Source organism: Canis lupus, chromosome 8 (assembly GCF_003254725.2).
Source record: "Canis lupus dingo isolate Sandy chromosome 8, ASM325472v2, whole genome shotgun sequence".
In the NCBI taxonomy this organism is placed as follows: domain Eukaryota; kingdom Metazoa; phylum Chordata; class Mammalia; order Carnivora; family Canidae; genus Canis; species Canis lupus.
Genome location: NC_064250.1, coordinates 12,692,433 through 12,706,664, shown reverse-complemented (window position 1 = coordinate 12,706,664; position 14,232 = coordinate 12,692,433). Strand labels below are relative to the sequence as shown.

The 14,232-nt window shown below is 40.2% G+C and overlaps 1 protein-coding gene across 6 annotated transcripts in view; it reads right to left on the bottom strand.

Moving 5' to 3' along the window:
• The window catches only part of NPAS3 (neuronal PAS domain protein 3), an 853,690-nt gene that overhangs the window by 112,469 nt on the left and 726,989 nt on the right, over positions 1-14,232 (bottom strand). For all 6 annotated transcript variants that reach the window (XM_049113038.1, XM_049113041.1, XM_035719983.2 and 3 more), the window contains one exon: positions 12,996-13,170. In XM_049113038.1, coding sequence (XP_048968995.1) covers positions 12,996-13,170 — 175 coding nt within the window. The remainder of the gene's footprint in view (positions 1-12,995; positions 13,171-14,232) is intronic.

The following is a 14,232-nucleotide window of genomic DNA, read 5'->3' as shown; positions in this document are numbered from 1 at the left end:
CTGATTTAAGAGTAAAAGTAGCCATAGGTCGTGGAGACCTAACATCCAGTTCTGTGTCACTTAGTCTTTTGTGGAGCATGTTGTGGCTCTGGTGACATCATGATGGCCAGCCAGAAAAAGCGGGAAAAAGAGCAGTCAAGCACATCATGTATGCTATGCATGGGCTAAATCATGGGGTCATAAGCAGAACATTTTAATAGCCAAGCTAGAAGCTGCAAACCTTTGGAGACCAACATCAAGGTCTATTCCAAAGTGGACCTGGGCAGCCTCCAAGCTAGCCTTAGAAGAGGGGAAATTAGCTGGCATCTCTTAGTGCTCAGAATCTAGAAACAGTGGGAGGGACCTCTGAGAATAGGAATTAGGGTCTCTGTTCTGCTTTAAGAAAACGAAGTGTACAAAAAATCTGAATTTGTGAAACAGAATCTGTGCATTAGAGAAGCTGGAGGAAGGTAGATTCTGTATTTCTGAGTCTTTCCTCTTATATGGAGTCTTTCCAGAAGGATTTCACTTACGGGGGATGGGGGAGGGAGAGAGGAAGGAATGGAGAGAGGGGATACAGAGAGAGACATAGGAAGAGTGTGAGGAAATTTTCAGAAGCATACCTATTGGGTGCTGTGATCCAGCAGACTCTGAGCCCTTTAAGTCAGATAACTGGAGCATGGTGTCAGTGAAGCCCATAATCAAGCTACTGTTCTAAGTACTTTACTTCATTTAAGATTTATTTATTTTTAGAGAGAGCTCGAGCACATGAGTTGGGGGAGGGGCAGAGGGCAAGGGAGAGAGAGAGACTCTCTAGCCGACTCCATGCTGAGCACAGAGCTGACACGGGTCTCAATCTCATGACCTGGGCTGAAATCAAGAGTCTGATGCTCAACTGACTGAGCCACCCAGGCATCCCTAAGCATTTTAGATGTATAAACTCACAACACCCTTATAAGGTATACTAATTTATTTGAAGTTAAAACCAACAGGTGATTATTCCTACTCCATTATCCAACCTATACTAGAGAGCTAAAATTTTGTTACGGGCAAACTGAGGCATGTATAAGTTAATTCACCTGCTCAAGGTCACATTTCTAGTATGTGACAGAGCCAGGAGTTCAACACATGAACACATGCTGTCTGGTTCCAAGACCCTGTAGTACTTACATATTTGCAACTACTAGAGAAATAGTTTAAGGAGTATGTCCTATAATTGGGGTTAGGACTGTCATCTTCTTATGTTATCAACTCTTAGTTATTAGAGTAACTAGAAAGTTAACGAGACTACAGATTTTTAAAATCCATAATATGAGTAAGATGACTGAATTAAATTGCTACAAATTAGAGAAAACAACCTAGTAACTGATGACCATGCCACACTGTGTCTCCTGTCCCATGGCTCTGACATATGCCCTTGTATCCGCAACCAGTGGTAACTGGTTGGGGTTATCATTCAGGGGGAGGAAAGGCATGTACAGAGCTCTGGGCAGCCCTAATCATACCCTTCCACCATAACCTATCTCGCTATGGTGAGTGGGAAACCAGAGACTTGTGGTTCTCTTGTAAATGAATAGGAGGACACGGTAAAAGAAGGATATGAGACTCTGCAAAATGAAAGCTCAGGGCTGCTCTAAAAACTGTAAAACTTGGAGCCAACAGGTCTTGACTTAAACTATACAGTTGATTATGAACTAGATTGACCTAGGAGTTCACCTTTAGGAAAGCTTGAAGGGCACTCTGAAGACTGATGAGAGATATCTGGGAGAGCTATCAAAGGAACGAGATAACTTGACCTCTGAGCAGAGTGGCTAGACAGTGATCCTGCTTGCATATGAGTGTCTTGGAAGAAGAGTCAGGTGCGGATGGGAAGGAGTGGCATCCAGTTAGTAGAAACAACACTGTGCTTAATCACGTGTTTCTGGGGTGTCAGAAGATTCTCTCTCTAAAAAAAAGTTTCCCATAGTGAAAAAAATTGGGAAAGGTGAGTTCAACAAAATAGACTTATTGATCACACAAATTTCAAATGTTCATTAGATTAATGCCCATTGTTACTCTCCAATGAGAAGATATACTATGAAGCTTTTCCCTCTGCTCTTTAGGGGACCGTTTCTACAAAGAACCTCTCACAGGGCAGTTACCTAAGGAACACATTTTGGAGATATTGCCTTAGAATGTGTCACCTCTCCATTCTAGAAAGCAGAGGCCAAGAGGCCTGTTACAAATTGATGTATAGATTTATGCCTTGTTTATAAAATGGAGATGTCTATGAACTGTATCTTTCAAAAGAGATCCTTTTGATTCCTCTTCATCAGCTGGCTTATGTGAAATGTAAGTTCTGTGAGAGCAGGGACCTTCTTGGTGACTAGTATATTCCACAAACTGGAACAGAGCTTGACCAATATTCATACAATAAATAATGACTGAATGAGTAAAATAATGAATGAGTGAATGTTTTACAAATCTTAGACTATTGTGCTTACGTTTTTACACTTTTATATCACCTTCATGAAATGGAAAGCATTTCCCTACATATTAGTCAAAATTTTAATTCATTTTAATGTTATCAATTATATCAACTTTTGCCTCATTTTGACTAACAGTAATTTTAGGGGATCAACAGATAATTTTGATTCTCTTCCAACATCAACACTTGCTCCATTTAATAAACAGATGGCTGGACATAGGAAAGCAGGGTTTTAATTCTTTATGATGTCACTAATTTTACCATTGCTCTTTCTGGTATTTTTATGTGGAGGGGAAATCCTGTGACAAATAAGCAGCACTGACCAGTAGACTGATATTTTATCAAAGGCGCATGATATATTTTAATACACCATAAAGAGGAACAGATTTGAACCCTAAGGGAATTTATATCTTAATACTTTATGATCAATAGCATATGTAATTTTGTAATTTTCAAATTTTTCCAGATTTTATTACCAGTTGATAAAAAATAGTGGACAGATGGTATCATCAATCCTAATCATGTGAAAGCTTGAGACTTGCATAATTTCTAGAGTATTAACCATTATTAGCTCCTAGCTAAAGACTGACCACAAGGTACATTTCCACTGTTTTCCATTATCTTTGGTGCAAATCACCATTTCTTCTGTTGCAAGGCCCTTTAATATTTCCTCTCAAGATCTACTCACTACTTCTGGATTAAAGAAATGGCCTCTTGAATGGTTTTCTTTGCTTCCAGTCTACTCTATTCAGCAAATCCTACAAATTCTTGACAAAATAATCAGATATCAAGTCCAGTGAGCATAAGCTACCTGCAGACAGGAATCAGCATGATACTGGGAAGACTATTCTAACAGAGCTGCCTGGGAAGAATGGAGAACATAGTCTCAGTTAGATGTCATATAATATGACCTACAAGGGAGGATCCTCCCAAATTCAAACTTGAAAATACAAAAATAAAGTGATCATGTTTTCACTGGGTCACTGCTCTGTTTAATAAGTTATGCCCAGAACTTATCATACCATTCTTAGATGCTTTTCCCTGGCACTCCAGCTCTTCCAGGATCTGGCTCCATCCTAGATGGGGACACACCTTTGCTTCAATGAGGAAGACAGGGCTCCTTCCTGCCTCCCAGATGCACCCCATGGTGCCACGTGGGATGATTCTCCTGGTAGATCATCCCTTACCTCTTTTGCTCTTGGGTCCATTTCATGTAGCACATGTGAATCATCCTTCCCCATCAAAGCCACCTACAGTCATTGAGCCTCTCCCTGACTTCTTACACTACTTGACATTTTTATGCCTCAACTGAAGGTAGCAGCACTATTGTTGTTCTTCTTTCTTTGGTGGTTGTGTGTGAGTCTTCTACTGATGATGATCAGTTTTCTAAGGGCAGGTGTCCTATCTTTTGCCTCTGGTGTTCTCTGCAAGCACCTAGCAAAGTACTCAGAACAAAACACATAGCCTGAGTTCAATTTCTAGGGCCACAGACCACTCTGGTGTGAGGCAAGCCATCTAGTATCTCTGGCTTTGGTTGAGGCTCATTATGAGAAATACATTACTTAGACATGCCTACTCTCATAATTGTAGCATATAGGTAAAACACAGTAAAGGCTACTTATTAATATCATCATAAATGTTCCTAGAGTATTTGCAACAAGTCGCACCTTGAGTAGAAAAAGCTAAAAGAGCTATTTCCAAAGCTAGCATTTCCTGGATTTGTTAATGAAATCAGTGAAAGGAAGATAGGTTGGGAGTACTCCCATTCAGAACACTCCTACAGAGCCCCAAAAGATCACTAGTCAGAGGAACAAATATTCCTCTGAACCTATCATGCTTCAGACGTTTTTTGGTTAATTAAGTAAACAAAACAAAATAAAAAACAACTGGGAAACCCTTGACAGTGTGCCTCAAAGTCCCTGACAGTCATGGTCTCTGTATGTTTGGGCATGTCAAAGCAACTCACTCCCAAAGAAGCAACACTCATGGACTATTAATTTCAGGGTTGACATTTCAAACCTGAGACAGTTCTCTCAGGATTGCCAATAGCAGTGGCTTGTAATACAATGCTACCCTGCCCATACACCACAGTATCCTGATTGTCATCATCATACTCCTGCCTTGTATTAATAATCTGTCCCCCTCACATGATGGTCAGCTTCTGGAAGGCAAGAAGCTTTATTTCCTCTGTGCTTTGTGTAATGTGTGACACATAGCAGACATGCAGTCAATGATTATGGAATGGTCTATATAATCTCTACTGTAAGGTGGGCCTGGATCTTGAATAAGAATTCACTCTAGTTAATAACAACTCCAGAAGAGACACAGTTTCTTCCCTCTCTCAAGCTAGTTTTTTCAACAGAAGATAGGTGATGTTTTCCATGGGTCCCAAGAAATCATGATTGTGTTTCATGAGCAGAGACCTCCAGGAGGCTATGACTGACTCCTGATGGACCCTATTGTTCATCTTGTTCTTTTTCCACATCATGCCTGCCTTGGAAGGCTGGTTTAAAAAGGAAGAGCCTGGAAAGGCTTCCCAGAGCCTGAGGCAGAGCAGAGGTGAAGTGCACAGAGACAATTTTGTTATGCTGTTGGTTGAGAAGGCACATAGGTAATGAGGACCAAGAGACTCAGGGCTGAATTTTGCCTATAATCGATTCAATGCTACTATTCACTGTGGTATGAGGAGTTTCAATGTAGGAATGAAGGGAGGGAAAGGATTATATGGAGGGTTTTAGTCCTAAGTGAGAGACTATATTTAACAAAAACATGGTTTAGCCAATGAACTCTGTGCATCAGGGGATAGTTACATTTCTCTCTGGATGTCAGAACCCTCTTGGAAAAAATTCCTTTCCAGGGTTTGCTTGGAGGTCTTCTATCAGGGTTTTGTCTCCTTTTTGCATCTAGTTCCTAGGCTTTGTGCCTGTTTCAACCCCAATATTGTATCCTTTACTCTAACCTTGGCTGCTGAAAACCTTGTGTGGTTTGGGGCAAGCCACTTGGATTTTCTATCACTTCCCCTTCCACCCCTGCACACCGCCCCCCCCCCCCATCTGTAAAATCAGGATAACACACTGACCTGCCTCAGAGGGACAGTGTGTGAATTAACTCCTGTAATTAGTGGTTTCTGTGCTCTGCATACACCAAGCAGGATATGAGTGCCAGCCAGGTCACAGTGGCCTGAGCTCACTTTGCTTCTAAAGCCATACTCGAGAATAACTGCTTGGCGAAGAGCTGACAACTGGAAGTTGCAGACTTTACACAGAAGCAATATTTCCAGTATTTTCCCCAAGCAATCATGAGTAAATTGCTCACTAGGGGTGGAAATGGTTTCCAGCCAGCTCTGCCTCTTCTGATCTGTGCACCCTGCAAAGCTCAGTCAATGCCAGGTAACGGATCCTTCGTAAATCTGCTGTTTAGTGCAGATGAAGAATTCAGAATGGTATAATTTGGACAGGGATGAAATTTCTGTGCTGTGATATGTATTAAAAGCAAATAACTTGTGCTTTGTTCAAGGCAAGAGTTATAGAATCTATAATTTGTAATCATCCAATGACATCCACTTTTTTTTTGTCAGTGTGTTTTAATGAAGAGGGGCAGTGCATCCATTGACAAGTTGTCTTGGGTTTCATTTTAGAAACTCTGAAAATGTACTCCTTATCACCATAGGTAAAGAAAAGTCAAAATTATGACCTAGAAAGCTATATAAAATAACTTAAAAATAATGGGTTTAAAAGATTGATCTTTTAAACCTTCAATAGAAGGTTTAGGAAAAAAAATGCTACATATAAATGGGGTGAAACTATCATGTATTTTGCTGAGTCCTGTGCTTCTATTATTGAACAAAACATATTTTGTTTGTAAATACCATTATATTAATTGATACATAAGCTGCAGTTTTTCTTGAGTTGCAACCACTTGATTTTAACTTTGGGAAGAGAAAGTTTGTTTCAGAACGGCACGTAGAACTCTGGTGAGATCCACCATCTTCTCTGGGAACAAAAGGGAGGCTATTCTTCTATTGTTAAGTGAGTCACCAACTTCGTTTCAGTGGGTCAGGGTGTCAAACCCCAAAGGGATGCAGTATACTACAGCTGTGTGACCTGGGAGCTGGCCTGGAAGGCCAGCATAGCCCAACGGGAAGAAGAGATTTCACCTGACTTTTCTTTAGCTCCCTCAGGCAAGATCCTAGAAGTAAAAGGTCCCTTTGAATTGTCCTCATTGCGCACACCGACCAGCTCCACCAGCTCGCAGAAGTGAGCTCATGCAAAATGAAGGTGATGTGTGCCTAGGCCCTGAATGCCAAGGAGAGCGCTCTCAAAAGTATTTCTTTCCTTCTGTGGCAGTTCAGATGATCTTGCTTAGCATAGCTGGGGATAAAAGTGACATTTAAAAATAGTCTACTTTCTGCATGAGAAAAATAGTACTGCATCAGGGTCATGTTTTCGAGGCCAAAGAAGGACTCTGAGTTTGGCAAGGCAGTCTCTCGAATAGCACTGGCTTGTTTTTAGTATATATGCGTCATCTTCATTCAGGAGTGGCAAAAGATAATTTCTATTTCGTTTCAAAATAACGATGATACAGCTAAGGGAAATAATTTTGCATATGTATTTTTTGGTAGAAAAGCTGAGTTTATGCATAAATGATGATCTCTTTGGGTTATGAAAAGATTAGTTTTTGTCAGGCTGCTTTCCGACTACTAGATTTGACACATACGTGTGCACATAGGTATTAACAGGAGGCAGGACAGTGTTGGGTAATCGTGAACTAGTCTGGATCATTGCTACAGCTACAGTAGGGATGTATTTTATATTCAACCCATCAGAGATAACCATGGTACGTTATCTGGTGGATTTATCTTTGCTTATATTGTATGAATATGGAAAGGAATTAAATGTGTGTTTACAGTTTGATAAACATTCAACATAAATTACACATTTTAATTTCATTTATTAGTTGGGGACCATGGAAAGCAGAAATTTCATTGCATACAAACTGCCATTCAGACGGAAGGATTAGCAGTTTCCTGAAAAGGTACACTAATTCTAAGAACAAAATTCATCTCTTTCTCAAGTGAGTCACTGCATGGTTTGTGCTTACATGGGTTTGTAGTCAGGGTTTTAGAAAGGTAAAAGTAGAGCGGCGCTCACCCTAGTGACTACGTAGTTTGTATTTTATACTTCCAGTGGATCTGACATTGCCATCAAGAGTAAATCTAGTGCTAATAAACATCTTACATTCAACAGCTTGAACTGTTGTAGTTGCCGTGCAAATGATCAAGCTCTGTGGATGTCTAAAAGGACTTGGTCTGATCTTTTAGCATTAGCATGCGGAGCAGTCTCATGATATTATCTTACCATATAACGACTCCAAAAATCTCACAGAGATTAATGGTGATAACATAATTCCAGAAAGTTGCCACTCTATATGTAGAAATATATTGGCAATAAAAACCAGTCACTGTGTGCCTTTCCCCAGTAGGGGACCTCTCACTTTTCTTTGATTTTTAAAGGCTTCAGATCAATAACTGGAGTGACATTATTAACAGCTCCCTCAACACCTTGGCCAGCGCTAATATTAAATCCATTACACCTTCTGTTTGACATTTGCAGTACAGCAGAAAGTGCTGTAGATACAGTCACATTGTCTGGGGACTGAGGTTGGATGTGGGGTTAGTAAGATGGTTTCCCTTGCCTGACTTCTAAATTCAGTTCATTGATAGGAAACTTGAACCAATAAAAAAAAAAAAAAATCAAAGAACGTCCCCTACCCTTGCCAACCCTATATTAGATGGTAAATAATTCGCCCTTAAAGGCACAAGTGTATCTCATATCTCAGCAGGTTTTGAAACAAAATAATGATCTGATCCTCAGATAAAATTTTTACATTCTTTATTGTTAGTCCTAAACATTTATTCCACTAATTAAATCACTTATTGTGAAACTGTCTAATGAGTTCAGAGGAACTGCATTCCTGTCGAATCAAGTGTTGATCAAATTTACCACAGCACAGATGCATAAGTAGAAAATGCAGATTATTTCCATCCAGACAAGTGCTCAACAGCTTCAATTCTGCTTGTCTTTAAAATATTGAGGACATAGAGTAGGCATAGTAAATAACATAAAGATAGCATAATAGCATAAAGATCACACTATACAATGTTTATCCTAACCCCCCATAACAGGGTAGGTCTGTCTGAAACTGTAGACAGAGCACAATAACCTCTGTTTTAGACAATCAATGGTTAACCATGCTGCTGTAGTTATTCTTGACCAAAAGTACTGTCTCATACGTTTTGCTAAATTGTCTAAATCCTGGTGCAGTATTGATTTCTCTCTCTATGAGCTCGTACCCATTCAATAAGCTGCAAGAACCTCTTGTCCTGGCTGAATTCCCTCTGAAGCAGGACCCAGGCATGTTACTCCTGCCAGTGGAGTCCTACAGTTGGGACTTGATTGTTAGCTAGTGGGAAACAAACCACTGGAGACAGAAAGGACATTTTATGTTAAAGTGAGGAACATGACAGGGAAAGTTGCCTTAAGGTTAAGTGAAAAAGCAGATTACCAGAAGCCTGTGTGTTATGATCTTATTTGGGACAAATCTTCCACCCACTCCACACTAAATACATGCATATACAGGAACAGAACATCTGGAAGGATAGGCATAGAGTCTATACATACTAACGGTGGTCATTTTGGGGTAGCAGGATGTTTGGTGGTCTTTTTCTTTGTTTTCTGTATTCTCTAAAGTTTTCACAAGGCGAATGAATTAATTTTAAGGAATATAAGGAGATTTTTAAAGTTCCTGCAGGATTTCATGAAAGAACTGCTTTTCTGTTTGTTAAGCATTTAAAGAGGCAGCACTGAAATTTATTTAAAGAGGATAGCATTCATAATCCTGGGATTACAGAATCATTAAGAGTAATGAAGAGCTACATGCAGATCTAGAAAAGGAAAGGAACCATCCAGACACCCTGTTCTAGAGGTTCTATGCCACCCGCCCCCCCTTGCAGGAGCCTGCAGGACAGCACAATCTCTTTCTAAATGTTGAGACCTACATAGGCACTCTAGAACTTTATAACCTACAAAGAGGGCCACCCGGATTTTTCTTCTGCCTGACTTTAAGATTTCTCTAGAAGAAACCTCATATTTACTAAACTACTAATAACTATTCACACATGTAAAAGGTTTATTTGGGTTTCTAACAGTCAAGGGATTTCCCCCACTCCCCTGCCATCATCCTGAGACTTCAAGACAAGACAATCACAAGGCTGGCAGTTCAGAGAAACCGAATTCCTATTATGGCACAGTATCACTGCCTCTTAGGCTGGTTTAGTCACTTACTTCCTTTTATTATAATGCCAAATGTTATTTAGATTTCAGTCATTTAGTAATGCTACACTGAACACATCAGGGCTTCTGAAAAAGTCCATACCTTCATTTTCATAATCATCACATACTGATATCCCCTTTCCAACAACATTACACTACCATTTAAAAAAGAATGTTTCGTCAGAGTTTAAAAGATTATGTTGCAGTGAACAAGTCTTCAAAAATGTCCCCTCATATTACCAAGAATTAGGAAATCTTGTTAAAATTCTTTCCGCCTTTAAGAAACATAAGCAGCTTTGGGATGGAATGCCTTGATGTGAACTTCTTAAGTAATTCCCGTGGAGCAGCGATCTGCATTAGTGAAGATATTTAGTGAAAGGTATCACCCTACACTGCTTTTTTGGTATTTAAACAGTCAATCTAATTGCCTTTTAAGCCTAAGATTGAAAATAACCAAGCTACAGAGTTTTAAGGCAAAGTAAGTTTCACATTTTGTAATGGTGGGAGCTATATTCTTCATCAAGGAAGATAAACCCTTCTGATGCCACTGCTGCTAATGAGCCCCAGTGGTTAAGAAACCTAGAAAGCAGAATTTTCAATTTTACTAGTTAGGATGGCTCCAAGAAGGTTGGGAGGGCAGGGAAAGGGACCCAAGTAAATTGTCAGTCATACTTCAATATTGGATGACAGACCAACTTTAGAGGAGATACGTTACTCTCCTAATAGTGTGCCTAGAGTTGTTTTATGGATCCTGGAGCTTCATGGAAGGCATGGGTTTGATCAGAGTTCGTATAATCCATCTTAAACCAGTGTGATTTTGACTCTAGCCTATAGTATCCCAGCAGAACTGGTTTACAAGTTTACTGGATTTTCTTTTTCTCCCAATCAAAGTCTTTTCCAAGTGACAAGTTACCCTTAACATGTGTTTGGGGAGACATCAAGCTCAATATGAATCAACAGTGTGATCTGGCTGCCAAGAGGACCGAATTCAATCTTATGCTGTTTTAACAGAATTACAGTAATCTAAACCAAGAAAGAGGACAGTCCCTCTGCTTTGTACTAGTCAGCTACAACTAGAGGGCTCCACTGGGTTCTTAGAGGGTCACCAACAAACTGAGGCATGGCTAGGGTGGGACACCAGGGTGGTGGGGGTCCCAGGAACATGCTATTGAATAATGTTTGTGGGATTAGGGGCTGTTGGACCTGGAAAAGAGAAGGAAGGGAGGGAGAATTTGGCATATCTGACTTCATGTATCAGAGAGGCTAGGATGGTGAGGAAGTAGTAGATCTGAAATGAGATCCCACAGGACGGACCTGGGATCAGTGAGGAGAAATGGTGGCAAAGTTAGATTTTGGCTCCATCTTCAGAGAACTTTCTCTGGGAGCTGTTCGCCAATGGAGCGGGCAGCCTTGAGCTCAGCCTTTCTGAGCTTCCCATGGGGGCAGTTCCAGCAGAGGCTGGGGGGGTTGCTGTGGGCTTTGACGTAGAGGGATGGCTGTCCTGGTAGAAGGTTGGTGATCATCTAAACTTGAGGGTTTGTGAGTTGGAGAAATGAGGGTTTTACAAACTTTAATTTTTATACATTGAGTGTTGAGGAGTATGAGTAATTGAGGTTCCCTAATCCATCTCCAGAAGGAAAGAGTAAAAAACTATTTTCATGTGCTATTTCTCAAATCTGCCCAGATAGGAATGTTCTAATGACTAAAAAGCAGCTTCACATATCACTCAATGAAGTCTGTGAGTAACAGTAGAAGATATGACTTCCCTGTGAACAAAATTATTTTCATTTTTAAATGGTAAGGAGTAGTCTTAAATACTCTCTCTTCTCATGCCTGGTGCTTCACTGGAGAAAGATGCTCACCAATGCAGCAGAATAATGCCCTAGAAGCTGCAGTTAACTTACACGAGGAAACATGAATTGGTTTTAGATGGAATTACAATATTTCCAAAAAGGCAAATATGTTTTTTTTTCCCCATCTATGTGAGCAAACATACTGTGATTATTTTTAAGCTGGTCAAATTTAAGTATTTTCTTAGAATCATTTTAGTATTAATCTTAAGACCGGTTTTTTCTACTTTTCTTTCTATAAAATGAGTTTGTGTTGCAAATCTGTTTTAAAGCAACACATCAAGTAAAGTACAAGCATCTTTAAAGAGTGCAAAAATAATTTCCCAAGTAAGCAAATAAAACTTTGCACTTCAAATCAGGCCTTGATTCATTAAAAATCTTAAACTTCTCATGAGAAAAATTAACATTTAAACCACTGCTGCTTGGCCAAGCACTCCACCACACAAGAATATGAAATATCTCCTCTAAAAAAGTACAAAAAGGACAAAACCACAAATGTGGAACTTCAATTAATTTAAAGCCCCAATCAGCAAAGAATAAATCCTTCGCAGATCTAATTACCAGCGCTCTCGGAAGACCCAGGCCGACCAGCCAATCTTCCCCGTGTTTGAACAGCTTGATGAACTAGGGGACTGATGGATATCAAGTCATTTTGTTTAATTTATAAATGGATTTTCCCCTAATACTTAAATTATCATCAGTACAACACAATGAAAATGGGAACATTCTGAATGCAAAGTCTATAAGAGTCCTGGAAGGAATCCCAATGAGGAATGTCACCTCTGTTCATTCCTCTATACAATTGATCTAATTAAATACTGAGGGTGGAAAGGCAGTTTAAAATGTAGCCATTTCTGTTTTCTTTTTAGCCTTAATTTATCTGTTCACATCTTTCAAGTACCTTCTGATGCTTACAAAAAAAAAAAAAAAAAAGAAAGAAAGAAACCAAGATTTCTGCAAGTCCCTAATATTTTTAATTCTCTACAAGCTACAACTCAAGAAGCCTTTATCATAGATTTTGCTGAATAATAAATAAATGCATTACATTTAGCCATGGTAACAATAAAAGGAAGAGGGCTTTCCAAATCTGAACCTTTTCCCTCTAGTAATGTGAAAGACGAACTGAAGGAGCTAGTATACCTTCTCTACGTATTGTTCAACTGAAATTAGATCTCTGGATTATACTTATTAAAATGTCTCCTTATTTTCACATCTCTTCCTTATTTAATTACTGCCTGGGACAGAAAGCTGCATGGAATCGTTAAATACCATTAGACCTATTTATAGTCTCTTCACACTGGCAACTTGAGTGCAATCGCCGGCAGAGGTCCTGCCCACCATCCCACATGTCGGGGTTGCGATTCCCACCTGGCTCGGGGGTCTCCGACTGGGAGGAGGAAGATGCTGAGCTGGCCCCGTCCTCGGCAGCGCCCTGCGAGAGGAGACCCCGCCCGGGCGGGAGCTTCATGCCCAGCTGCTCTGCCATTTCCACGTGGTCCCCCGGGTGGACATAGTCAAAGACGCTGCTGCCTGTCAGCTCCACCTAGAGGGGAAGAGAAAGGGTGGGAAAGAAAGGTGTCACGGCTTTTTCCATTCTCCAGTTCAGCACCGCTGTGGTTCAGAGTCCCAGCGGAAAGGAAATACGTGCAGGCCCCACAAACAATCCTGGTTGGAAGTCCTTCTCCTTAGACGCTGAAGCATTCTAGTCAAAAGAGAAAGATGGTTTTGGGGGGGGGGTGTATTTAATTAGTGATTGTTTAGCCCAGTTGTTTGCATAAAGCCCAAACACCGTGTGAAACGTGGATGAGCCTGCCTCATGTTCAGCTGTTTTATCCATGCATCATCAAATACTCGCATGTTTGGTGTCAACCGGATGATTGACTGAATTCTATGGTTTTGAGAAGTTTGGGCTTTGTATAGATACAGTCAGAGACAGTGGAGGAGTATTTTCCTTAAAATACACCAAATTCCGAGATGTATATTTATACATATCAGCTTATTTCTATGTGAATTTAGATGGAAGAAGTGTTGCTTACAAATATATGCAAAGGCATAATGTTTTCATTAAATATTACTCATTAGCTCAGTAATCATATGGAGAATTTTCCATGCAAAAGAGGTCAGCTGGGGTCTGAACCAGTCCTTTTTTTTTTTTTTTTTTTTCTGCTAGTATCAGCTTGTTTTGCCTTCAATCTAATAAGATACATGGTGCAAATCTCCTTGAGGGCCTTAGGAAAATGTTTTATTTTGTATACTCTTTCTATCAGGCTGATTTGTAAAGGTAAAGAATGAATACGGAATATCAGAAGAGGGTCAGCCTGCCGTGGAGGCACAGCCCCTATCTAACGGACTGGCCTTATCTCTGCTCTTCTGGTGGTATAACCCTTATATCCTTCCAAGAAGAGCAATAATGCTCCTAAAATAATGCTGGGTTCAAGGTAGAGAGATGTGTCAGCAGCAGAACAAGAAAAAAGCTCTTTCCTGGGTCCCTGATGGGTTTTCCCCGATCCTGGGAGTTTCCTGGTCTCAGGCCAGCTCTAATGCACCCCAGTGCCAGAAATTTAGACTATCGTAAGTTTCTTGCTGGATCTTTACCTAGAACTCC